Raw genomic sequence first — 27,337 nt, forward strand, 5'->3', positions numbered from 1 at the left:
GAATTTCCACCACCACTAATAATAACAAAATAACCATAGAGACAAAACCATAGATTTATCGAAAATGGGCCCATTAACAAGTGTGGGTAGCGTAGATTCATCCACAATATGAGACTTTTTTTATTGGCGCAGAATTTTTCGTTCTGCCGATGGAGAAACTCCTCGTTGTCCCTTTAATGTAAAAAAAAAAATACTGCACTGTATTATACTAGATATAACAGTATGACATGTGTTCAGTGGAAAAACTGCTGAGTTTGCATCAACAGCAAATGAAGACGGGGGCAGATCATTGACTAAAGTCTGGGTCTCTGGAATTGAGGTAATTAGAGGAAACAGACCAGATCCTCATCACTGATGCTGTGATGTGTGTGTTCTGCTTGATATGTTAAAGGAAAAGGTTAGACTGACCTCATCCACTGGTGTGTGTTGTGGTGGATGGGATGTTGTTTTCATATATGTAAGATGTTAATGAACAAAAGAATAAAAAGAAGAGCTATGAGCAGTAGCAGGCTGACTGAAGACAGGTGGAGAGGGACCATCACACTGAACATCCACCCCACACACACATCCACACACACACACACACTCCTGAAGGCTGACATGTCTTCTCTATTTAAGCAGCTGCCAATATTTGCGTGGATCAGTGTGGGTGAGGTTGATCAGTCTGCTTGTGTTCATGACAGCGGTGCGGTTGTAGCATCCATGAGCTGTTGTCTGACAGAACAACCGGAACAATCACTGCACCAAGACCCCCAGGACCCAGAGGGAACATTTTAGGCTCTTCCAGGAATTGGGAGCAAACAAGACAACAAAAGAATGACAGGGAAAAAACTCAAAAAAAAGTTGTAAGGAAACCCCCTACCCCCCAAAAAAACATTTGCATTTCCGTCCAAGGAAGAAAATACACCCCATTTTTTGTCCAGTCCACGTTTATGCGACTACATCTCTGGATTCTGGAGTATTTTGCACAGTGAATGTGTGAATGAATGAAAGTCATGGAGACCAGGAGGAGGCTGTGTTTCCTTCTGGTGCTCACACTGACTGTGACAGGAGGTTTAATGTCAGCAACACAAACAGATGTGAATCCAGTCAAAAACACATCTGAGGAGATGAAAATGATTCACTGACTAATGTGTTGAGGAAAAGGAGGAGGAGGAGGAGGAGAGAGGGAACCGTTGATCAGCTGTTGCAGTTTGGACACAGAGGCGATGAAACACCTGCCCAGGTTGGGTCAAACACATTTGAGAGGTTACACTTAAAGGGATAGTTCACCCAAAATTCAAATTTCACTCATTATCTACTCACCCTCATGTCGACTAAGAGCTGTGAGAATTTTCAGAGTCCTCCGTTCCTTCTCTGAGTTACGGGGGGGTCCGCGCAGCAGTATTTGTCCATATAATGGTTGTCAATGGATACAAACTGTACTGGATCTTGTATTGAAGCCCCGACATGAGAAATTGTTCCGCCGCACTGACACAGGAAGAGCAGTGAACTGAGACACTGGGAGCTTCCGCTACAAACAAGCTTAAAATATAGACTTATTAAATTTTTTTCGGAACAATTTCTCATGTCGGGGCTTCAATACAAGAGGGACATTACACACGAGCAGTATGGAGGTATTTGGATGTTTTTTGGTGTGTCTTTTTGGACAAAGAAAGTTGGTATCCATTCACAACCATTATATGGACAAATACTGCTGCGCGGACCCCCCCGTAACTCCGAGAAGGTACAGAGGACTCACAGCTTCTCACAGCTCTTAGTTGACATGAGGGTGAGTAGATAATGAGTGAAATTTTGGGTGAACTATCCCTTTAACATGGCTCCTGAAGTGATAAATGTGTCTTCAGTGAACAGTGGGGAGTCTCACTGTGGCTTTGTTTGGTCCTGTGGGGAATGTTTAAAGCTGCATCATTCAATCCTTCAATTCTGGAGAAATAACACAAAGTATCAACAAAAAAAAAGCTAAATATCAGCCTTGTGTCACTCACTCACACAATCACACACACACACACCACATACATGCATGTCTGCTGGGAGATGTGAGGATGGTGGCAGGAGGTGTGGGTTGTGCTGGTGAGCAGGTGTGGTCAGCTGAGTGTTAGTAGGCCTGGCCTGTCTCCACCTGCAGCAGTCCCAGTACAGCTGAGTGGTCGGCCAGTTTCACCCGGCGCTGACTGGACAGGCTGACGTTCTTGGCCAGGTAATCCACAGCAGCTGGAGAGGAAGAGGAGGAGGAGGAGGAGGAGGAGGAGGAGGAGGACAGTTAGCTCATTGGGATTTAAACAAGATTCAGTGCATAAATAAAATCTGTACTATTTCCCCTTAGCATCACTGCTGCTTAAAAATAAAATAAGTTGAAATGTGTTAGCCTGTAAAAAAGCATGTTTGGTGAATTAGTGCTCTGAGATTACAAGTGAATGCACCACTTTGTAAATATATCATGTTTTGTCCTTGAATTTGATGGAATTGTACCTGGAAAGTTCTGGAAAAGTCTGAATTTCATATTTAAGAAGGTGTGTGAGCCTTGTGCTTCATAATGGAGAAACAATAACAGTTTATAAAGACAATTCTAACTATTCACCTTTGTACTTTTACCTCAAAGACTTAAGGACATTTAAGAACAGAAACCGGTATCTCGGTATCTCTCTGTTAGCACCCACTTAGCAGCTGTAAACTATGCCTGTGTGATGTCACTTTGTGGTTGTTTTTGGGAAGCTGAAACATTATAGAACTCCTAACTTCCAAGCTGGAAAATGTTTGAGTGTATGGCTGTGTTGGTGATGCTGGGATGATTGGGTTAGTTGTCAGGTGTTTGCTGTTTGTATTATACTGTGTACCATGTGCTTTAAGACTTATGTTGAACGTCTTAACCTTGTCCTAATGAGGTCGCCACAGGAAGGGGGGAGGATGGGAAGGGAGTGTAGGGAGGGGGTGAGGGAGGGAGGGGTGATGGGTGGCTGGGATGGGATTATTTACTATACTGTCAATTTATTATGTCGGGGAGAAAATGTTTATTGTGCTTTTGTAACAATGAATGTAAAATAAAATAATTGTTCACCAAAAAAAAAGAAAACGACTTTTGATTTTTATAATAACTGTCAAGACTGCCTACATGAGTGCAGCACACCAACACAAGACTCCAGGAATCTGGAGATTACACGTTTAGGTTCTTGCAAACATCTGGATCACATTAGATTTATACAACACGGTGACTGGAGCACATCCATGTGATAGTTTTGACTATCTGGGTAACTAACATCTCCAGATTGTTGGGCAGTAGGAAGGTGTGTGTGAGACTGAGTCTAAATGAAATATGGGGTGTGTTCACGGTGATGAAAGAACATGTGACCCAGTGACACAGTGTGTCTCACTGATTAATCAGCCTGTGATCACAGTCCTGGTTACTGGCATTTGATGACAGGAGGATTAAATCACCACTTATCCTCTACAACATGTTGCATTGTTGCAGAATTGTTTGTTGTTCCGTCACGCTGACTGACAAGAGGACACACAGACAAAAGCAGCCAGTGGTTCTGCCTCCACAGACAGACAGGCAGACAGACAGGTAGTCACCAGAATAACTGGGCTTCTTGGAAAGCTGGCACTAATGCTCAGCATGTTTCTCCCTCACAGTCAAGTCAGTGTTGCCCCTCCCTGGTTTAGCTGGTGATAACTTGTCTTTTATAGGGCAGCAGCGAGGAGGGCTGACAGCAGATGTGAGGTGACATGGCGTGTTTGTGTGTGTGTGAGTGTGTGTGTTCAGGCTATTGGGGGGCGATAAGTAAGGCCTGTCAGTTAGGATGCTAGTGTGTGCAGAAAGGAAGCTGTCACTCTGAGCTGAGGACTGAGAGAAAGAGGAGCACCTATGGGTGGGCAGGTCTGTCTGCCAAGGTGCCAGTCACCCAGACAGCTAGTGGGGGAGCAATGTGTGCGCATATGTGTGTGTTTGTGTCTCACAAGGGTTTAGCGAGGCCCCTCTAAGGGAAGCTGTTTTTCCTGTCAGCCAGGTTTATACCTTAAATCCCTGTTGAGCAGTCACACTGAGAGTCCTCTGCCTCTGAGATAGAGCTCATCTGATAACACACACTCAAACGTATGCACACATGTACAAACACAGGTGCATGCATGCACGCGCGCGCGCGCGCACACACACACACACACACACACACACTCACACTCATGCCTCAGCTACTTTGACATTTGTGTACTTTAATCTGTCAGTAGCTTTCTGAATTAGAACTGAGGGGGGAGGTGGAGGTGGAGGTGGTTGTCTGACTTCTGTGCAGCAGAGTTCACATCCAGTCGCAGGCCTGGGATCAGCATATAGCTTCTAATTAACTATAGCTGAGATCTGTCCTCCGATCGGACACACACCCTGCTCACACAGCTGGCTGTGTCCTGATTAACTGTTTACATTTGGCAAATTCACTTATTGCCATAATCCCTATAGTCTTCTTAGCAGTAGGTTCATTACCTTTAATTATCGGTGCAAGCTGTTTTTAGATCGGCGGGGCAGAGTTGCGAACTGCTTAGCTAACGCAATAGAGGCTCATGGTATTTCCACGTTTCCCCCAACTCATCAAATACACAATCCAACAACTCCAAAACGCTCTCATGGACAAGTTGCAATCTGAACATTCATGAGATAATAATGGAAGGTTACGAGACAGAGTTGTTTTCGGGGAAATTGTGTAGCCAGAACTACATTCCAGACACGGCAGCTGGGTGGAGTGACTTCAAAAGCAAAAGTAGTTCTGAGTATTTGCTTCAGGTGTCGCATTGTTACATAATTATATGTTATTATCTCATAGCGTGGTGAATGTGCAGGTCACAACCTCTCCACCAGAGCGTTTTGGAGTTGTTGGATTGTGTATTTAGTTTGATGAGTGAAACGTGGACATACTGTACGCCTCAGTTGCGTCTGCTGAGCAGCTCACGTCTCTGCCCCGCCGATCTAAAAACAGCTTGCCCCGACAATTAAAAGTAATGAACCTACTGCTAAAACTATAGGGATTATGGCGATAGGCAAATTTTCCAAAATGTGGAAATATCCCTTTAAAAACTGTGAATTGTTTCATCGTAAAGCTGTTTCGATGTCCTCTTTGAAATGATGGGACATGATTCTCTACAATGGTGCCTCGGATCATACACAATAACTTGTACATAACCAGGCTGCAAAATGTCTCTTTGTATTATCAATAGTTGACTGATTTGGTCCAATAAAAAAAACACACTGGTATCTCATTAATGTGTGGAAGTGATGATATTCATGCTCTAGCACAGACAATAGGCAGATTTCAAAAATCAGAGACCTTCATTTGAATACAGTGTTATTAGTTTCCTGAACACATCCATGATGCTGACCTGCTGGTGTGTTTGTCCAAATCATGACAATAAAATAAACTTTTGTGATCAATATATCAAAGAATGTGTTCGATCGATCACTTTGTTTATAATAAATTATAAATTAGAATTAGAATGAAATATAATGCATTTCCTGAAGGAAATACGGGTGAATGCAGAACACCATTAGCTGAATGAGCTGAAGAAACTGCTGAGGCAATGTTAAAAAGGCTGACACTAAAGCTGAAACATGGAACTTGTAAGCTGATAGATGAATGCCTTTTAAAGGGATAAAAGCAGTATGGAAAAACAGTAGAAGAAATGTAGAAATCCTGCATGTTTAAGTGGAACAGTTGAAGATTTTGAAGAGCTGAAATCTGCAGCTAACCTGAAAGTAAAGAAAACTGAGGAACCAATAGGCTACTAACCTTAATGTTAAAGATTAGTATGAAGAAATTGAAAAGCTGAAATCTACTCAAGTAGGCTATATTTAAAACTGACAGCTTAAAAACATTTAACCATGACTAATATAGATGAAACAATATCTGAAGAGTAAAAGTAGAAAATGTAATATAGAAGTAGTTAAAATCCATAAAAGGGAAGAAGAAATAAGAATAATTATGCCATAAGATAGTTTTATGGATCATGAGTGTATTTGTTAAAGACACCTGCTGATTTGACTGATCTATCTAGTTTATTTATGAACAGCAGCACAAACTGCCACAGACTGATAAAAGCCTGACGCTGTCCGTGGTGCTGAAGTCACTCACAGATTTATACAAATGTATCCTCTGATATTAAATTGTCTCTGAGGCAAATATCAAGTTCTTAAGACATGTACATTCAGAGCCAGCTCAGTTTACTGTAGAAGTTATAGTAAATAGATGTCATTAGCGTTACGTAGCAATGCTTTATTTTCATTACAATGGCAACACATTGGAATGTACATAGTAGTCACCACTTCAACTGTCCCTACCAGATGTATTTTTTATTACGAGATGAAATGTATCATATCCCCCTCATCTATCATTTGTATTCTTTTCTCCACTATCATACTGTAACACTGATGTCAGGCAGTAAAAAAGTGCAACCACTTTGCTGCTGCTGGACTGTGGTGCAAATCAGCACTGCCATGTAACATTAGTGTCCTACACAACATAACAGCATAAAGTGATTTTTTGAAATATTTTTTTGTGTAGAATGAGTTCATAATATATGAATACAGGATTGAATGTAACATAAAAAGTTTTTTCACCAGTACCAAAACATTGAAATTCGAAGACCTGGTCAATTTAAACACTGCTGTAATAACTTCCGGCAATAAACAACCTACTTCCATCCTGCATACAAAAGCTGTTCTCAACTAGAGAGTCCCAGTACGACCTCAGGGGGACCTGCATTTTAAACAAACCAAAAGCAAGGACAAATACTAAAGCCAAATGCATTTCTGTTATTGGAGTAAAATTATGGAATAGCCTTGACAATGAATTAAAATCATGTACAACTATTACCCAATTTAAAAGGATGTTTAAAATCAATGTATTGAATAAATATTTAACACTAGGATAAAGTAAGTTAATTATTATTACTAAATGGTGGTTCTGCTTGTTTTGTTTTGATACTATTCACTTTACTTACTCTACTCTTCCAGTGTAATCTTCCTACAAATTTTGTTTTGTTTTGTTTTGTTATTGTAATTTTTCTTCCTGTGAACAGGGTAGGCATTAATAAGCTGCTTCTGCCTTCGCCCTTTCGCCCATATTGATCATGAAATTTTGACTTGTTTGTGTATGTTTATGTTTTGTGGAATGGACGAATAAATAAAATAAAAATAAAATAAAAATAAAATAAAATAGACGTTGACATTTTAAATTTCTTATTAATGGCCAAGATATTTGCATTTATGTGTCTCTTTAGTTGCTTGCGCGGCCATCTTGCTGGTGTATCCGGTGTGTGCTGGAAATTTGTCTGTTTGTAGTGTGGTCCTGAAAAATCTTGTTTGAAGGCCAGAGACCCCCTCCATCTAAGCCCCACTCTGTTCATCCAAAAGAAAATGAGGAAAGCCCTACCTCTGATAGGAATGCACAAAGAGAGTTGGGTCTGGCACACATACTATATCACATCTAAATGTTGGTCTGGACTAGCAGGACTCACTCTGGCCATACTGGCTGTATTGGTAGCCGGCAGCTGCCACAGCCGAGTCCATGCTGTAGCTGGTGGTGCTGTATGTGGGCGGACAGTAGGACTGAGATGACGGGAGGCTGTCCACCGTCTTGATGGAGGCCTCGGCCGAGCGGTGGCTGCAGCTGGCTGAGATGGCGTTGGAAGGAGAGGAGTCCAGGGCGCTGTGGAGCGGTGAGATGGAGAAGTCGTGTTGTGGCTGCGAGGAAACGCCGTTGGGGTTACTGAGGATGCTCATCACCTGCAAACACAGAGAGAGAGAGAGGCCGTCAGCAGGAGTTCCCTCAAAACAAGATGCTTGAAGAACAGATAAAAGCAGAGGGGTGGAGACAAACAGAGACACGGGTAGAGGAGCACAGAGGGTGACGGAGCCCAGGAGCCCAGGAGGTGTCAAAGCCTGACTTGGGTGAGGAGGTGAGGGGCTTCCAGCAGCCTAACACCTCTTTTCAGGGCAACAAGGAGGTGGCCTGTCACCAGGCAGCAGCCCATTGTGCTCAGTGAAAGTGGAAATTATTCAAATCTTCATATTTAGCATAAGCTCACACACATCAATTAAATGCGCCTGGATTAGAGGGTGAAATATTTGGGCAACTGTAATAGAGGAAAGCAGCAGGGCTCCTCTCGGTGTGTGTGTGTGTGTGTGTGTGTGTGTGTGTGTGTGTGTGTGTGTGTGTGTGTGTGTGTGTGTGTGTGTGTGTGTGTGTGTGTCCTCAAACTGACATCATCACTGGCCTCGCACACTCAGGACAGATTAAATAGAACTGATCCACACAGAGACCAGTAAACCCAGTCTTAGACTTAGACTTAGAGATACTGTATTGATCTCAAAGGAAATTCCAGTCCCAGTCTGCTGCTAGTGAAATCAGTGGTGGTTTGTGAACAACTTCCTTTTGCACCAAACAGCAAAGACAGCTCCTCAACAACTGCCAGCAAAGATGACAATGTCAGCAATGCATGTACTCCACAAATCACATCAAAGTCATTTGAACATTTGAACATTTGATAAAAGACCTCCTCTGTTGCATATCAATGTCAAACCTTGTTAACAGATATTTTCTTATAAAACAATATACCTCATGAGTGATACAACCAGTCAACACCAACACCCATGATCCCCACCCTGGAGCTGCAGAGAACACTCAGTACCTTTACATGCAGAGCTTAATCGAGCTATGCTCAAAATTCGATTTTGGCGTCTAATCTGACTTCTGTCCTTGTCTCAATTTACATGCAACTGAGAAAATGGAATAACTGACTGACGGGGTCCGCCCCCTCATGCGGCGTCACCCGATGTTTCAGCGGGTTAATACGCCCCCTGTCCTGCTGACTGAAAACTGAATATAAACAACTTAGTAAGCTTAATAATAAATTCTCAACTGCAGTTCCTGACCAGATGCAAATTCGGGCTCTCTCTCTCTCTCTCTTTTTAAAATTTTTTAAAATAAAATATGTGAAATGCATCGAATCGGCGCTGACGTTGGTTTTTTTTCTTTACATTGCCGGGTTCGGGCGGCTTCTCTGCTCCACTTTGTGCCGTCTCTACTGTTGTGGAGCATGCGCACATGCATTTTCCAGTTATACTCCGACTAAGGTGTATACATGATGGAGAAAATCTAATTCCAATCGCATTATCTGGGTGTCTTAATCGGAGTTCTCAACTCCGATTTCAGTCGGACTAAGGTGTTTACGTGCACTTCAGTTGTCCAGTTATAGTCGGATTAAGGCAATAATTCGGTTTTTTCAAGTGTCATGTAAACGTACTGTGACTCATAAAAAAGATTCAGGGTGTGTGTATGTGTGTGTGATCTACCTGACCACACAGCAGTAGCCAATCAGACACATGCAGAGAGCTTCTGTAGAAACAATAGATGTAAGTGACTCAAGGTCAATGAAGGATGGCAGGTAGTTAGATATGTAAGGGATAATGTATAGTTCGGAGGTTGTTATGGAGAAATAAACCCCGACAGGTTGTATGGAACCCCGACGCGAAGCGGAGGGGTTTCATTCAACATGAAGGGGTTTATTTCTCCATAACAACCGACCAACTATACATTATCCCGCTTATTACACGGTTTACGAGTAAAATAATTAATTTGAAACATAATGTTGATCAAAATACGACTTTCATCGATTTAAAATTGCATTTAGCGAATCTACAAGACCGCCACTTCCGCTGTTTTGCCGAGCCTCCTCCCGTTCGTGCATTTGAAGCCTTTGATAATCAATCAGTGGATCGATAGATTACCATACACGTGTTAAGATGTGTGTATTGTGTGTATTGTGTGTAGTCGTATCTGTCATAAACAAGAGATTAACTTTACTGTTTACGGGGTGCGTTTGTGTCGCGGAGTCGCAGTGCCACCGAGACGAGAGGAGAGCTGACACCGGGTCAGAGGCTCTGATGCAGGTCTGGTTTTCAGCAGCGGTGTGGAAGGAGCCTCCACTCTCCTTGTAACAAGTTACCAGTCATTTATCTAACATCACTAATAGTCCGAAGCTGTTTAATGACGGTAAAAATGAAACACAAGGTAAATATCCTGCATAGTTTCTCTTTTCTGTGCTGCGCTGATCAGAGCGACGTCCCTAGCAACGGTCTGTTATACATGACGACGGTCCGTTATACAGAAATAACAGACCGCAGAACGCAGCGCTGGACCAATCAGAGAGCAGCATTCAATAGAGCCGTGTAATAAGTAAGGGATAATGTACAGTTCGGAGGTTGTTATGGAGAAATAAACCCCGACAGGTTGTATGGAACCCCGACGCGAAGCGGAGGGGTTTCATTCAACATGAAGGGGTTTATTTCTCCATAACAACCGACCAACTGTACATTATCCCGCTTATTACACGGTTTACGAGTGAAATAATTAATTTGAAACATAATGTTGACCAAAATACGACTTTCATCGATTTAAAATTGCATTTAGCGAATCTGCAAGACCGGTCACTTCCGCTGTTTTGCCGAGCCTCCTCCCGTTCGTGCATTTGAAGCCTTTGATAATCAATCAGTGGATCGATGGATTATTACCATACACATGTTAAGATGTGTGTATTGTGTGTAGTCGTATCTGTCATAAACAAGAGATTAACTTTACTGTTTACGGGGTGCGTTTGTGTCGCGGAGCCGCGGTGCCAGCTGCACCGAGACGAGAGGAGAGGAGAGGAGAGCTGTGACACCGGGTCAGAGGCTCTGATCAGCAGGTTTGGTTTCCAGCAGCGATGTGAAGGAGCCTCCACTCTCCTTGTAACAGGTTACAAATCATTTATCTCTAACATCACTATTAGTCCGAAGCTGTTTAATGACGGTAAAAATGAAACACAAGGTAAATATCCTGCATAGTTTCTCTTTTCTGTGCTGCGCTGATCAGAGCGACGTCCCTAGCAACGGTCTGTTATACATGACGACGGTCCGTTATACAGAAATAACAGACCGCAGAACGCAGCGCTGGACCAATCAGAGAGCAGGATTCAATAGAGCCGTGTAATAATAGTAGATATAACACACACACACACACACACACACACACACACACACACACACACACACACACACACACACACAGATAGATAGACAGAAGGTGGATAAGGTGATAAGCCACTGCCGAAAACAGTGTGAAGACTTTTAGCAGATGGAGAGATGGAGAGAACAGAGGTGTCCAGATGTGCTACAGTTATCTCTAAGACACACAGTAGTATCACCTGGTTCAGCCTCTCACCACGCCTACACTGCTCCACTGCATCATCCCACTTATGTTCAGCTGGATGCTTAGTATGGAGCTGAATTCTAAAATAGTGAGCAGAGAGATCATGTAGGGACTTTTGGATACTATAACAAAATCAGCTGCAGGCCAAATGCTGAAGGTGAAAACTACAAACAAGTTACTGGATCACACTACCTCCTATTACACTTGTTGACATTGGTGGGAAGAGGGAATTTTCTTCTAACTTTCTAAAACAGACCTAAATCTAGCTCCATCACTTTTTAAACATCAAAATAAATGCTAATGTAATAGCTTTCAAAAACAACCGTAACACAACTATAGTTACTGCTATGAATAAATAACATACACAATACAAAAAAAAATCTATTACCCCCAAACAACCACAACTGACCGAAGAACAACAGAAAATTACAAATGCTCAAAATAATCTTAATATGACATTTTTGTCCCCATTGTGGTTCACTGTGTTTTTTTTTGTTGAATATTTTATTTTCACTTTTTTACATTTTTTACAAAAAATAGAAGGAAGAAAAAAACAACACAAAAACCTACATACAAAATAGACATACACCACCTGACATTGTTAAATGAAATAAATGAAGTAAGAAAAGTAAAGACAAAGGCTATATGAGGATATATACTATAAGCAAAGTCGTCCAGTGCCTTCTGTCTCAAAATACCATCAGGGGTATGAATAGAAAACAAAACCAAACACAAACAAACACCAAAAAAAAAAAAAAAAAAAACACCCTGAGAGGAATATCAAAGCCTTGATCAGTACCGCAACAGTACAGGAAAAATAATTGAATTACAAATACCACATAGCAGCCTGATTCTTATTATTATTGGTCGTTTAAGTCTCATCCAGTAAAGCCAAAAATGGTTTCCATGTTTTCTCATAATATTTAGGTGCATTCCCTCTACTGAGGCGAATCTGTTCCATCCTCGAAACAAAAACCATTTCATTAAGCCACCTCTTAAAGCAAGGGGATGATGGAGATTTCCAGTTAAGTAAAATTAATTTTTTGGCTGCTACCATGCCTGTTTTGAGAGCCTGCTTACAGTGGGAAGGGAGGGTCGATGTCCTTTCAGAGGAACCAAAAATCGCCAGGTTACAGTCTGGTTGAATATTTATTTTATATTGCTTAGAGAACCAACTGAATATGTCGCTCCAAAAGCTGTCCAGTACTGGGCAATACCAGAATAAATGTGAGAGTGAACCTTCGGCTGTGTTGTGGTTCACTGTGTTTAAATTGAATATTGATATTGATAGGCTGTGGCTCTCTCACCAAACATAATGTCTGGAGCAGATTGGACAACGCATGCTTGAGTTACAATGAGTTCTTTTTTTATTTTCTTTCTTTTTAAAATTTTGCTGCACCACCAGGGGTCAGTCAACAAAAACACGCAGAGTCGCACAGTGGCGGACTGGGACAGAAAATAGGCCCTGGCATTTTTGACAGAGAGAGGCCACACATTATATATAAAAAATATATATATATATATATATATATATATATATATATATAGCATGGTAAAAGCATTTCGCGTTAACGCGTTAACTTTGACAGAGTGATCATAACGATGGGGAAAGAAAATGCATTGTCCAAACTCAGTGGGTTATGGAGGGATTCGATCCCACACAGGAGCAAGATTTTGATTATAAGGCTAGGTGCTCTACCAGTTGAGCTACACGTTACACTGGCACCTCACCCTCAACGGCTGAGTGACGAGTGAGCTTGCGCATCTATGTGCCTGCAGGCACGTTGTTGCCACCTATTGGTCTGGACATGGAACAACAGTAGATTATAAGCAAGAGGAAAAAAAATAACCGTGACGGCTGCGCAGCGGCCGGCGGCGGCCGTCCTGCCGTACCGGCCGTTCTGGTATTCTCCAGAACGTACAGATGGCCAGTCCGCCCCTGGAGTCGCATAGCTTTCAAGTTTACACACTGACCAAATATGCTGTTGCTTTATTAAGGAGGTTGTGAGTTTTTCCTCCAGGTTTGATGAGCTGGTCTTTATGATACTGTCCTTCAGTTGCCCTCTGTCTTTGTCTCCAGCCCATGTTTGACATTCTCCCTCCATCCACCAGATCTCACTCAACTTCCTGTCATCACACCTGCCTGATAACATGTGTTTTCACCTGAGCTTCCCTGCCAACTCTCTGCCTGCTGGTCTCCATCTATAAATAAACCTATCATCAAGTGAAGCTTCTTCACTGCATCAGCCTACTTTTGTGTCACTGTTTCCTCAGACTCAGGGTGACCATATACATACATACATACATATACATGTCATACAAGACACAGGTCTGCATTTAAAAGGAGACTTTATGCCATAGTTTGTCCACCAGAGAGCACTGACAAGTTGGTTTTTATTAAGTGTCTCATTTGCCTGGTCTCACACTCACTATTCTTTAATAAACACTCTGCATCCTGGCTGCATTGTGAGCGTACATGATCGCTGTGACTGCAGCATGGTGAGAGGTGTGCAACAATCAACACATCATCCTTGATGTTAACTTTCACTTCGCTATCTGCATTTAAAAGACGGGGGTGCACCTCGCAGTGTCAGAGCGAGCTGCTGCTGTAGGCGGATACAGCCTGGGATTAAGGCTGATGCTGAGATGCCGCTGGTGTCAGACAGGATCTATCACTGTCCTCCATGGGCTCTTCAGTCACAGTAATTGGAAAGCACACTGAGCGCGTCAGTGTTGAATGCAGAATTCTGATGCAATCCGAGGTCATTATGCAATCAGTTTATGCCATTTTACTATAAGCAGATATGTTGTTGTTTTTTTTGTCAGAAGCTGTAATCCTGAAAATGACAAATCCCCCATCAGAGATGAAGAAAGACATTCAAAAAAAAAAGAAATATTTAAAGACTCGGATCTGCAACCACAAACAGACACACTCACAAGCTGACTGAATGGAAAGACAAACATTATATCACCTTATCTGAGTAAATGAGTTCAACTCAGATCAATGGCAGTGGCCTTGGTGTGAGATATCAAAGTGGAAGCTTCCACAGTAAATGTTGGGAGATTTTGCTATTGTGGTTGTTTGCACTGACTGATGCTGTCACACCAGTCATAACAATATTTCTGCAGGTGGATGAAAATCATTTAAAGGATAATTACCTTTTTTTTTTTTTTTACATTCTGGACCTTATTTCTAGCATAAAATACGATCATTTACTCCCCCAGATAACTTTGGTGTCATTACAAGTCGTTCTGATGAAATTAGATCCAGCTGAGAGCCGCGTATATCCATATAATGCGAGTCTACAGGGCAGCAGAATGCAGCCTCTAAAATAACACATTACCTGCAGAGAAACTCCTTAATTTCACCAATATTTAGTTCTGATAGGCTAGTGCTATTCCCCTCTGAGTCCGGGGTTAGCTGTTATCAACATCTGTAGGTTGACCTACTGACCTCTGACCTGGATGATGTCATCTCCGACACGGTGCAGCGTGGCGCGGCTTGTTGCTTCCGCTAATACTATGGTTTGTTTCTGCGTGTTTCTGACTTGTCAGAACAAAATGAGCAGCTGGATGAAGTTCAGCTTCCACAGGCTTCCTCTCCTCAACCTGGACTCACTAAAGCTCCGGCTAGTTGAGACAAAAATGGACCCGAATGCCGAAGCGGAATGATTATTATCAGAATGAGCCGCACGGCGCTCAGAGATGACATCATCCAGGTCAGAGGTCAGTAGGTCAACCTACAGACCCCGGATGTTGATAACAGCTAACCCCGGACTCAGAGGGGAATAGCACTAGCCTATCATAACTAAATATTGGTGAAATGAACGAGTTTCGCAGCAGATAATGTGTTATTTAGAGGCTGCATTCTGCTGCCCTGTAGACTCCATTATACGGATATACGCGGCTCTCGGCTGGATCTAATTTTGATCTGTTCAAACGATCTGTAATGACACCAAAGTTAAAAGCTCAGGCAAAAGCAAGCAATTGAGTTTAAACAGACTTAAATTGGAGACAGGCCTTTATTTTATCATTTCTCCTGTATATAGGTTTGTAGTCTGTTGTTAGTGAGACATCTCCTAACTTCCTCATTCATTTATTCATTCATTCATTCATTCATTCATTCATTCAAGCAGCTTCTTAGTTCTTCAGGTGTAGGAATTCAGTTCTTGAAACGAGGCCCCACAATTAACCCTATAACCTTCTCCGCGCCACTGACACTACACCTGCAGTTCCCTCCTGCACCAGCTCTACAACTACTCTAGTGAAGGCCAGTTCATTCCTTCCACATGGACGTCCACATAGTCACTGTGCCGCCTGTGCATGTGTAACGGATGTGCACTCACTCCACCCATAAAGGACGTGCTAACCAACTTGCCAGGTGGTTGTCAACCTCTTGGCGAAGCGGTTAGCATCGTCGCCTGGAGACCAGGGTTCGGACCCCACCTGGGGCAGGCCGTGAGAAACACAACGCAGAGGGCCAGATATGACATCGGCTACGCATGATCCAGATAATAAAATGGATTCCACATTTAAATTATTCTTATATGACTCTTCTTCTTAAAAAATGCCAAGGCCAAATGATGTTCATTTCCTGACCCTGTTCAGTCATTCTCCTTAAGTGGTCCCATATTATATTCTCTCTTTCTTTCTCTTGCTCTCTTCTTCTACATCTTGATTTGTAGAGCGGCTGGAAAACAACATTGTTGTGCGTTAACACCAACAACTGAAGTGTGGATTGGAAAATGTGCATGGCTGGGACACCAGACCGACGTGAACCCTCAGCTGTAGAATGAACTGAAAAGTGACTGTATGTCTGTATGTCCCTGTCTTAAGTCTTCACTGATTTCAGGCCAAGAGGCTCTCTGACTGAGCAGGCAGCGGTCGAGTTAGGGGATGGATTGGCCTACAGAGGGATATCAAGTCAAACAGCAGCTGACAGTCTCCGCTCCTCCTCACCATAATGGCATGTAAATAAGCAGAGAGATGGCTCTCGGCTTAAGGCTGACAGGAAAAGTGCGGCTGTAAACAGCAGGCAGCTGGGTCCTGAAGTCATCACGCAGAGATGGACCGCAGCCTAACATGTCTACACACACAGACTGTCTGTTTGTCACGGTGGGAACACCTCGCTGCTTATCTCACAACGGGCAAAGTTACTGACAAGCTTGAACACAGCACATTCCCATGTTGTTAGTGTGTTAATTATACTATGTGTCTACAGGTGACAGGGTAGTGAGTCTTTCAGACAGAACATGACAACAGCACCATTATCTCAGTCAGCTTCCATGAGAGCAAATTATGATTATGATCCAAATTATTTATTATTTGGATCATAATTTTGACCATTAGTGTAAATCTGTAAATGGGGTCATGGCATCCTTGTGTGACAGGATACATAGTAAATGCTTTGTAATGATTCAATGTAGGAGCTGGTCATTTTTATGTATGTTTGGTGCTGGTTTTGGATGTTTTGTTAAAGCAGAAGTAAGCGATATATTTGTGTTAATATAAGTCTTAAATAGTAAACAGATAAACAGCTTTTTTCCAACTAGTTGATGGACTGAAAAAAATGTATATATAACATAACAGGTGTATTATTTTGTGACGGTACTTCTTGAGTCAAGTAACGGCGCATTTTATTGTCAGTTATTCCCATCACGGGTGGCAAAACATTGCAAATTGTTATGAACATTTCTTTAAGGCACAATTTTAGCCATTCTGTTCCATACCAGTCTTAAATGACCTGAAAACCTGAAATTATGTGGAGACCTCTGACATTTACTTGTTCTGTTGCTATTGTTTTCATTTTCCAGATGTGAGCGGTCGGGGTAACAGATCCCGGACGTGGATAACATGTCACGTGGTGTCAGACTGGTTAAGCAGATAGCACTTCAGTTCACAACAACGGCTAGCTGTGGCAGGCTAAACTAGGATGGCATGCTCTGAGAGAAGCATTACCTGAAAATGTGACTCTCAACCTGTGGCCAATCAGATTCAAGCTTTCGTTTGCGGTGTGAAAAGTATAAGTACATGAATAAAAACATTAGCTGTAAGTTTAAGGTTGTGGTTGTTAGTGGGCTGCAGCCAGTCAACGCCTACCATCAAGTCAAACCACAGGAAGTGGAGGGGCTTAACACTTCTCTACCCACTCAGTCAGATAGCACCCTGGGCTGTTCAGAGCAGAGCACACTCGCTGATGCATAAAGAAGAATATATCCTACAAACACTCCATCAGTGGCTCTGATTTAAATTCCTCTCCTTGCTGACAGATTTCTTGAGTAGGTCTTTTATTTATTTATTTGCTACAAAGCTCTTTGCTTTGATAGTTGCCAAAGTGAAGCGGCAGCGTCTGTTTTTCAGGCGATTTCTAATTAACATCTACCCCCCCGCCCCCTCTCTCTACTCCTCATTATGGGAATGATGTAAATATATGTGCTCATCCTTTTTGATTTGTTGACATGGGTGCGTGCCAGTTGACAGCGTGCCCAGTCAAAGGGCTTAGTACTGCAAAGTCTAATAGCAGCTGAGACTAATATTAGGCACCACACTCATTGACATTCAGGTGCACACAGCCGTGTCAACACACTCTGAACTGGGGGCTGCAGGAGGACAGGCACAGGAATAGGGCTGCTTTTATTTGTATATTTTCTACAGGGGGTGGAGGATCAGGGGGTGTGAGGTGTGTGTGTGTGTGTGTGGGGGGGGGGGGGGGGGGGGGTGATGGTGGTGCATAGGGCGCGAGGGTTCCTCTGTACCCAGCTCCTTGTATATAATTCAACATATTTGCCCACTTTTTTTTAGAGAGAGGTTATTGTTAATGTTAATAGACGTGTATAAAGTGCAGTGGTGCAGGGTGCGGGGGTTGGACGTGGGGGGTAGGGCGGTAGAAGAGGCCCCCCACATTCCCCCACCCCACCTCCTTATCTCAGGCCGACAGTTGTCAGGAATCACGAGCAGAGGCCTGAGTTAGCGAGGCAGGCAGGCAGGCCTGGGGATATGGATCAAAGAGACAGAGCTGGAGAACCAAAGCAGCTCTGATCCCCCAACACTGAAACCCACTCTATTCTATCCTTTCTCGCCCACTCTCTCTCTCTCTCTCTCTCTCTTTCTATCTCTCACCCCGACATCAAATAGCGAGCCAGAGAGCTCCACCATTCCAAAGCAGGCTAAATCTTCCTCTCACAACAAACCAGAGAGGAAATGAGAGCGCGAGAGCAGAAATGTGCTCTGCTTTACTCGTGTGATGTGTTGATGTGTTGGGGTCACTGTGGGAAGTAATAGTTTCATCTTCAGTGGCAGGTCACTAAGTTGTCTGACCTGACAGAAAGGGATTAGTGGTCCGGCATCAGTGTCTGTGCCAGTGAAGGAAAACTCCTCACCACTGCTCATCAGCTCTGCAGCAGAATAGATTTATGGGAATTTGTCAGAAAGTGTAGTTGAAAATAAAAAGCTTTATTTTGCAGGCTTTCTTAGGAGGAAGAGGAGGAGGAGGGGGAGGGAGGTGGGGTGGGTGTTACAACTGTGATGGTGAAGCTGTGAAAAGGGGTTTCTATTTACACATGCAGTGCCATCACAGGGACAGCGTTTCATACTGTCATTTTGTCTTTCTGTCAAGACTTGGAATTGGCTGCACACTCCATCTCCACATGAAAGTCGGCCTCTAATTCTTTCTCATTCAATTTGAGAGGAGGAGGCGCAGAAATGGCGTTTGTGAATTACATTCCAAATGCAATATAGCTGTTTCAAATTGAATTATTGCCTGTCAGACGTACAGCATGTGGTCTTCCTACATTTTTGAAGTGGGATCTTAGGAAATTCACCCTACATTGTTATCTCATGTAAATGCCTGGGAACATGATGAAAGGGTCAACGGCAGTGAACCCCATAATGGAAAATCTTCAGCTGGGACTCTGAGCCATTCAGAGCAGACTGAGGGGACAATAACACAGAATGCAGCAGCATTCGTTGCATGTCAGGAGAGAACACAATCTCAGCCAAATGAACTAACTGGCTGCTTTCATTTACATTTCATTTGATCCCCCCCCCCCCCACACACACACAGTTGACTCACCTGATTGTGCTCTGTTCTGACGGAGCAGAGCAGTGTTGGACTCAGAAACTGATTTTCTGCTGTTACTTTAGTGCAATACTTTCCTCATCCCGCCCACTGAGCTCTGATTAGTCAATTGTTTCTCCATCAGCCTCCAATGAGAACAACAGCAGAGTCGCGCTCCTTGTGTTTATTATTGAAATAGAATAAGATAAAATTGTGTTTAGAGTAGGAGATGAGGAGAATGAGAAGAGGATGCAGGTGTGTGTGTGTGTGTGTGTGTGTGTGTGTGTGTGTGTGTGTGTGTGTGTGTGTGTGTGTGTGTGTGTGTGTGTGTGTGTGTGTGTGTGTGTGTGTGTGTGTGTGTGTGTGTGTGTGTGTGTGTGTGTGTGTGTGTGTGTGTGTGTGTGCGCGTGTGTGTGTGTGTGTGGACATCCGTTCCAGTTGTTCTGTCATGTTGCCCTCCTCTGTTTGCTTCACCAGCAGCTGTTTGTCAGTCTGGAGTCACAACAAGATCTCAGCTCTGTTGTTCTCACCCACTCACTGTGACTTGAGAGCTTCTAATCCACATCTGCACAGATGTTCCTGTGGCATTAATGGGTCTAGTTCCCAAAATGCACCTTTAACTCTTGACCTGTTGAAAATCCTTACATTTTGTCTGTGTTTTTATTTCAACCATCACAGCCTTTCCACCTGAGGCAGAGACGTCCAGGACACTCACAAATCTACTGCAGGTGTTGTAAATCATCTTTAGTGCTGTTGAGCCAATCATAGCAACCCGTGCCAACAAGTGACAGATGCACAGAAGAAAGACGAGATGAGAGAAAATAGTCAGAGAGCCACAATGCGTACAGGAAGTGGAGGAATCACTTACATGTTCATATAATACACAAAAAAGACAAAAACTAGACTTTCTATTCCAATTTTGGTTGAGCCCACCGTGAGCCTGGCTCTGATCCATGTTTCTGCCTCAGCACTGTTGCCCTCAGTGGTATCTGTCGGGTCTAAATACTGTTGTGAAAAAACTGTTTGTAAAAATGGGCTATATAAATCAAACTGCCTTGCAGAGAAAGGTTTAGACCTGCTCTGTTTGCCTTGAGATAACTCTTGTCATCAATTGGTGTCATATATAAATTCAAGTCCCAGCATGCACCCTGTGTGGGACTGTGGGTCCTGCCTGCTGCCTCTATTGATGGTGGACGAATGCCACTTCCTCTATCTGCAGATACGTCACATGGAGGAGCTGTATCTTCCTCCACACCACCCTCTCCAAGCAAAACACCCGAGTCATACTGCTGTACTCATTTCATTCACTCACTTCTAACCCACAACCTCTGTGCATCTATTGTGGAACCTCGCTCAGCCGATGTTGCAGAGGAAAGCAGAGCAATCTGTAGAGCATTTCATTACAGAGGAGATTCAGTGTGCTGAACATAAAACACACAATGTGCACACACAGCAGACATATGTAGGCTACGTGTGGAAAACTGAGCACACAGCTAAAAGGCAGCTGCTCTTCAGGGGAAGAGGAGATCTACCTGTCACTTCTTCAAGCTCAATCCGGACACTGATTACAATGAGTTTTCTACCAGAGACTTAACATATATTAAAGTGTTGTTTTTTTGTTTTTTTTTACTTGTTTACTCCATCAGTGAATGTGCGACACGGTGTGTTGTTGGTCAGAGCTCCTGACAGGAAGCTGCTGCATTATAGTAGCCTACTGTGTCACACAATAGAGTTAACCAATACATTCACCTGACCTTCCGAGGCTGTAAAAGACCAGTGCGGAGGGTTTAGTGACATCTAGTGCTGAGGTTGCAAACAACTGATAAGCCCTCCCCTCCCCCTCCCCCTCCCCATCACAGTGTGTAGTAGAAGCTCTGCTAACATTCACATAACATAAAAACTAGTCTCTCTAGAACGTGTGTTTGGTTTGTCTGTTCTGGGTTACTGTAGAAACTTCATGGCACAAAGGATTTGTGCTTAACTCACAAAGACACACAACAGGTAGCCTAGCTAACTAATGGAAACCCAATCAGCATTATAATGTTGTATTTCTGATGAACACTGGCCTTTTAATTCCTGGTGCTTTTTCCAGAGCTCTGTTGTTTTACCATATTTGATAGTTCGATAGTTGTTCAAAGTAAATGGACCTTGAGTGATGTTACAGGATCCAATGTCAAGAGAAAACTCTCATCTTCAATTTACACTTTAATCACTGATTCATAAATCTTAGTGTTGAACCAAGTTTCCCTTTAAGTTAATCAGCTGTAAACCAGTTACTCACTTTCTAAGATATAAAAAACATGTATGAATCTTATTATAGTGATGTTATGTTTGATCATGTCAGTTTTGCAACAAATATAGTTGTATCCATGGAGACAGGTGGGGGATGGACTGACTGACTCATTTCCCCCAAATCATAATTAACCTCAGATATCACAGAATTTGGAGGGAACTATTGAAACAGTGAGGTTAATCAGTTTTACACTGGCCACCACCCTGTCACTGCACAGATCTACTGGCTATAATCAGTAAACTGATCAGTGGATCAAACATGTAACTCTGTGTAATTCTATGTAACACTATGCCCATGTAACTCTACGTAACCCTACAGTATGTAACTCCAGCTCAGCTCTGAACTAAAACCCTGTTCCTCTGGACTAGTCAGAAGATACTGGTCCTGAGATATAGGCTACATTTCATTAAAGCAGGGTGAACTGACAGCAACATGTGTTCATTACAGAAGAAGAGTCGCTGTCTGAAATTAATCATTGAAGTCATTAGCGAGTGAGATTATTTCTTTTCTGTTTTCTATCCTGGAGAGTGGAAAGGATTTGTTCTTCAAATCTTTCTGGTTGAAAGTTCAAGCCAGAATCCACGAGGAGCCATGGGCTCCAACAATCTCGTTAACTGCACAGTCTCAGGGACAGGGGGAGAATTAATTGTAGTTTTCATTGTTCAGTTCAGCCACTAGCAACGTGCAGTTAATGAAGCACTGACTGACTAAAAGTCAAGTCTCCTTAATAACTTGGAAAAACATGGCACGTTCACATACTATTAATATCACTGTTGTTCTCCATGGACAGAGATGATCCAGAGATAATGACAGTAATTCAGCTGAGGAGCTCCTCCACATCACAGCAGAGACCACCCATACTGCCTGCACCATATAAGTACAGCATCTAAAAGATGATCTATAGGAGAACTCCAGTGTCTGTGTGGGTTTGCTCCAGTTGTCCAGCTCAGTCCAAAGACATGTACAGCAGGGGCACTGGTGACTCTGAGCTGGCCGTAGGTGTGAGTGTGTGTGAGGTTGTCTGTGATAGACTGGTGAGCGGCTGTGGCTCAGGAGGAAGCACGGCTTGTCCACGGTGGTTCGATTCCAGGCTCCTCCTGGCAACATGTGGAAGTGTCCTTGGGCAAGACACTGAACGCACACTTGCCCCCTGATGTGTCCATTGGGTGTACGAATGTGTGTGAATGGTTAGATTCCTGTGCTGTGCCTAGCGCTGTATGAATGTGACCTGTAAAGCGCTTTGAGTCCATGTGCAAGTCCATTTACCATCAACCACTCACATTCCTTTGCATTAGAAGCCACAGTCCAACTTTCTTAGACATGGTTCCCAGTCCGTTCAAAGTTCAAAACTCTGTAACTTAAAGGGACAACGAGGAGTTTTGGAAAGCAAAGTGTCTTGACACTACATTTCCCATGAGCCTCCGCGCGCACAGTGAAATTCTTGGACCGGCGCAAGACGGACGCCTTGCCAAGAATGTTTTCATTCATCAAGAATTAAAGTCAGAGGTTCAAAGACGATCAGATACCGTCGTAGTTCCGCCCATAAACGGCGATTCGGCGGCGTTATTCCCATGACTCGCCGGGCAGCGCCCGCGAAACCGAAAGTAAGGAAACGCTGGTCGGCTCGCCCAGCATTTCCACCATTAATAAAAATGACAAATTAACGATAGAGACAAAACGATATATTTATCGAAAATGGAGCCATTAACAAGTGTGGGTAACATAGATTCATCCATATTAATATGAGACTTTTTTATTGTTGCGGAATTTTTGGTTCTGCCGCTGGAGAAACTCCTCGTTGTCCCTTTAAGAAAACACCTTCCAATCCAAAACACAGAGGTGTTTCCAGGGGACATTTACCTGGCTGCAACATAGATTACATTACATATTATAATACATCCATTGTCACTTATTGTTTAAGAATTTTAACTAACAAAGAACTGAACAACAAGTCTGTGTTCATCACTTTTAAGTGTCACCTGGAAACACCTCTGTTATTTTGTGAGTGTTTGTGGAACACGTTTAATGTATTTGCTTGTGTTTTGACTATTTTCACATGTTTGAGCTCTCTGGACCCCCCACAGTTACCAGTAGTAGTATTTGTTTTCAATTATATGTAATAGGAACATCACAATATGTCATAACCAGCCAATAATGGAACAATTGTCCACAGCAAGTGACCACAAACAGCAGGATCCCCCTGCTCAGCACAGCCACACTGGAGTACCAGCAACATGCAACATGCAGTTGTTTTCAAGAGTCTGTTCCTGCTGTTGTGGCAGACGGCAGCAGTCAATCTGCTCTACACCAGCTCATCCTACAAACATGTCAGACTAGCAAGCCTCGTGGCCTTATACTGATACAGGAGGCTGATATCTAGTTCCTTACCCAGAATCCTCATGGATACATGTAATAATAATAATAATAATACATTTTATTTGTAAAGCACTTTTCATAAAGTAATCTCAAAGTGCTACAGAAACCAGAAACAAAATAAGCAAAAGATTAAGAAAAAAAATCAGTAGCTAGTTGTCCAGCAGGACTTACCTGAGGACCGAGTCCGTTGCCGACAGGGTTGACGTGGTTGCTTGGCGCCGTAGAGCTCATGAAAGTGTCCGAGTAGCTGGAGAAGCCGTGGCGGTTGGAGGCCAGGCCGTAGGCGGAGCTGCTGTCGCTGCTGGACAGACCGCCCTGGTGCATGGTGGACGGAGGTAAGGGCTGAGGACGGTGCACTGTACCACCACCATCTACACAGCAAACACACCAGCACTTAGCTCACTCTCTGTCAACTGTGTGAGTGTATGTGAACAGCTCTGGTATCGGGGCCGGCTCTACGCAGGGGCAAGAGGGGGCAGTGCCCCCTCAAATAAATGTCTTGCCCCCTCAAATCCAAATTTTAGAAGTTGAGAAAGCACATTTTAATATACTCAACAAATGTCTATATTACCAAAGAGAAAGAAGTTAAGTTGGGGGTTCAGACATCCCTCTATCTAGACATGCCGGTAGTCCGACACTTTTTGATACCGCTATTCCGCGCGTCTCTTTTTCTTTTCTTTTTTACAGCTGCGATACCCAGGCGCGTGTCTCTCTCTCTTTTCTTTTCAGCATGCCTATCACCGGTTTGATGAGGGAGTGATGTTCTTAATCTCAACAACTAAACTATCAAGCCACAAACAAAACTGACACACATGATAAACAAACAGAACTATGTTGCAGTTTGTTTGTCAAGTTAACCTGTCACCTTCAGCACCGCGGACAGCGCCGCGGATGAGCCGCGGAGAAGCTTCATCTGTGAGCGTCTGGGCTCTGGGCTTATGGGGCCTCATTTATCAAAACTGTATAGCAGTGTAAAACTGCTGCTACTAAATGTTTTGCTTAGGCCTTTTTCAGATCTATCAAACTGTGCGTGCACAACTCTCAGCAATTTCACTTTGATAAATCAAACTGGATCCAAGAACGGTGCGCAGTTGCGCACGTGAACACACCTCCGCCCCGGAGCCTAGACACAACCATATATGGTCAGCACGTGCATATTAATTAGCCATGTGCTCTGTGGAGCGACAACAAAGTGACAACAAAGTGACAACAAAGTGACAACAAAGTGACAACGGGCGGAGGGCGGGGGAAGAAAGCGAGATAGCTACAGGGCATCGGGCAATAAATCAGTCAGAAAAATGATCTTGCATTTTAACAAAGCTACAATAAAAACAAAAACCTCCCAAATCTCAACAAAAGGGAGCAGAAAGAAGAATAATCTTACTCTTAATAATCTTAATCCTACAAATTGACAAAATTATCTGCAGTAGCACAAAAATCCACCGAAAAAGGGACAGTGTTCTTTTCTAAAATGTTCTGTCTCCCCCACCCCTCTTCTCAGAGTACACCAGAATGCTTCACTCACATTTTAAAATCACAAAAATTTTCTGGGGGGGGGATGCCCCCAGACCCCCCTACAGGTATTTAGCTACTCACCTTTTTCACCCCCTCTGGGTTTGCAATGCATCTTCAGGTATATGCACCCCCCCCCCCCCATATAATGTGGCTCTTTGCATTACAACAGTAAAAAATTTGGGCTCTAAGACCCTGGTTGGCCCCCCGGCCCCTATTTGGACAGGTCTGAAGGTAGAGGCAATCCACTTCTCCAGGTTGGGGTTGGACACATAGCCAACAACCCAATTCAATTAAGTTACTATAAGCACAGAGAAAGAAAAGTGCTGGAGCATGATGTGTTCACATGATGCCCCCTTCACATTTCTGACTGCCCCCTCATATATGCCTGCCTAGAACCGGCCCTGTCTGGTATCATGGGTGTGTGTGAGGGTGTGGTCTGGTCTACCTTGGGACAGGCCGTTGGTTGCGTAGCTAGACTCTGGCAGCTGGTATGTAGGAAGTGTTGGCATCCCTGTGGGAGGAAATCCGCCCGGCAACAGGTGATTGAATGCTGCTAGCTGATTGGCTCCAGCTTGTTTTCGCCACCTAGTAAGTAAGTAAGTAAGTAAGTTTAATTTATATAGCACTTTTCATAGATAAAATCACAAAGTGCTTTACATACAAGGATATATACCTGGCCCTTCGGTTGCTGAACCACACCTGTAGAAAAAGAAAAGACAATAAAAGAGAGTCATTAATCTGAATCAGTGTCACTGTGAAAAATACCGTTTGTCGTAAGAAGATGCACAATGTCCCAACTAACTGTCATGGCAGATGAATGTATTGATGACAGTTGGCCTCACAAATAACATCAGTTTGCTATTTATTCATGGTGATGGTTTTAATCTTCCTGCATCAGAGGAGCTGCAACTGACATGTCAGCAAACACAGCAGCCGCTGATCTTGAGGAAGTGAACACTACGTCAGTGGAGTGTGTGTGTGTGTTTTATTATTTGTAAATGGAGTGTGTGTGATTAATCATGCGTGGTACTGCAGATGGCTGAATGGAGTCTCAATGGGATGAATGGAGGCCAAAGAGGAGGGAGAGGAGGTGTCAACAGCCCACAGCTAAACGCTTCACACATTACTGATCACAGCAGTGAGCACACCAACCACACCACCTCAGCGCTGCGGCTTCACAGGCTTCTCTTCTCTCTCCCTCTTGGATGTGGAGGAAGGAGTTCCACTATATTATATATTATATTTAACTCTGCCTGAAGCAGAACACAGGAGCAACGAGTCTCAGGAGGTCATTATAATATCATCTAAAACAAATACAAATGATATATACATTTTCTATCTAGGCTGCATGTGACTTGTGATTAGTGGCAGATATACAACAGGCTTCATTAGCCACTCCTCTTGCCATGCCACATATGACTTGACAAAGGCCTTGTCTAGCTGAAACGTTGTCAAATACATTTCTTGCATTTGGAGCTGAGTGTGCGGCGTTTCTCAGGAACATGTTTGTCGGGCACAAAGTCCAACAAAAATTACATCATCAAATTTTTTTTTTTTTTGGGGGGGGGGGGGGGGGGGGTGCAATGGAATTCAAAAGTGTATACACAGTAGGAAAACACTTCTGTTTACATAAGTCAGGATTACATGAGCCATGAACTAAGCCTGGCTCCAGTCTGCTGACCGTTACATCCAGTAGTTCTCCAGATGAAAGTTCAACTTCGGTTTCACTCTCATTTCCCTTATGCATGAAGCACAAATTGAAGGAGCAAGATATGGTTTTACAGAGGTAAGATACCTTACTGGTCACATGACCTCCTGTCTAAAATGTCAGATGTGAACCTGTTCGATGTTCAGGAGTAATGTAAAACA

General features: G+C 43.2%; 1 protein-coding gene across 2 annotated transcripts in view; it reads right to left on the bottom strand.

The window, feature by feature from the left end:
- Nucleotides 1-2,098: 2,098 nt before the first annotated feature.
- LOC310989120 (paired box protein Pax-7-like) overlaps nucleotides 2,099-27,337 on the bottom strand; it is a gene marked incomplete at both ends in the record, with an annotated part of 51,422 nt that continues 26,183 nt past the window's right edge. For both annotated transcript variants that reach the window (XM_083976030.1, XM_083976029.1), the window contains 5 exons: nucleotides 2,099-2,214; nucleotides 7,498-7,765; nucleotides 24,125-24,324; nucleotides 25,914-26,053; nucleotides 26,142-26,167. In XM_083976030.1, the coding sequence (XP_083832156.1) occupies nucleotides 2,099-2,214; nucleotides 7,498-7,765; nucleotides 24,125-24,324; nucleotides 25,914-26,053; nucleotides 26,142-26,167 (750 nt within the window). The remainder of the gene's footprint in view (nucleotides 2,215-7,497; nucleotides 7,766-24,124; nucleotides 24,325-25,913; nucleotides 26,054-26,141; nucleotides 26,168-27,337) is intronic.

The sequence above is a fragment of the Trachurus trachurus genome, assembly GCF_905171665.1.
Source record: "Trachurus trachurus genome assembly, chromosome: 7".
Lineage (NCBI taxonomy): Eukaryota > Metazoa > Chordata > Actinopteri > Carangiformes > Carangidae > Trachurus > Trachurus trachurus.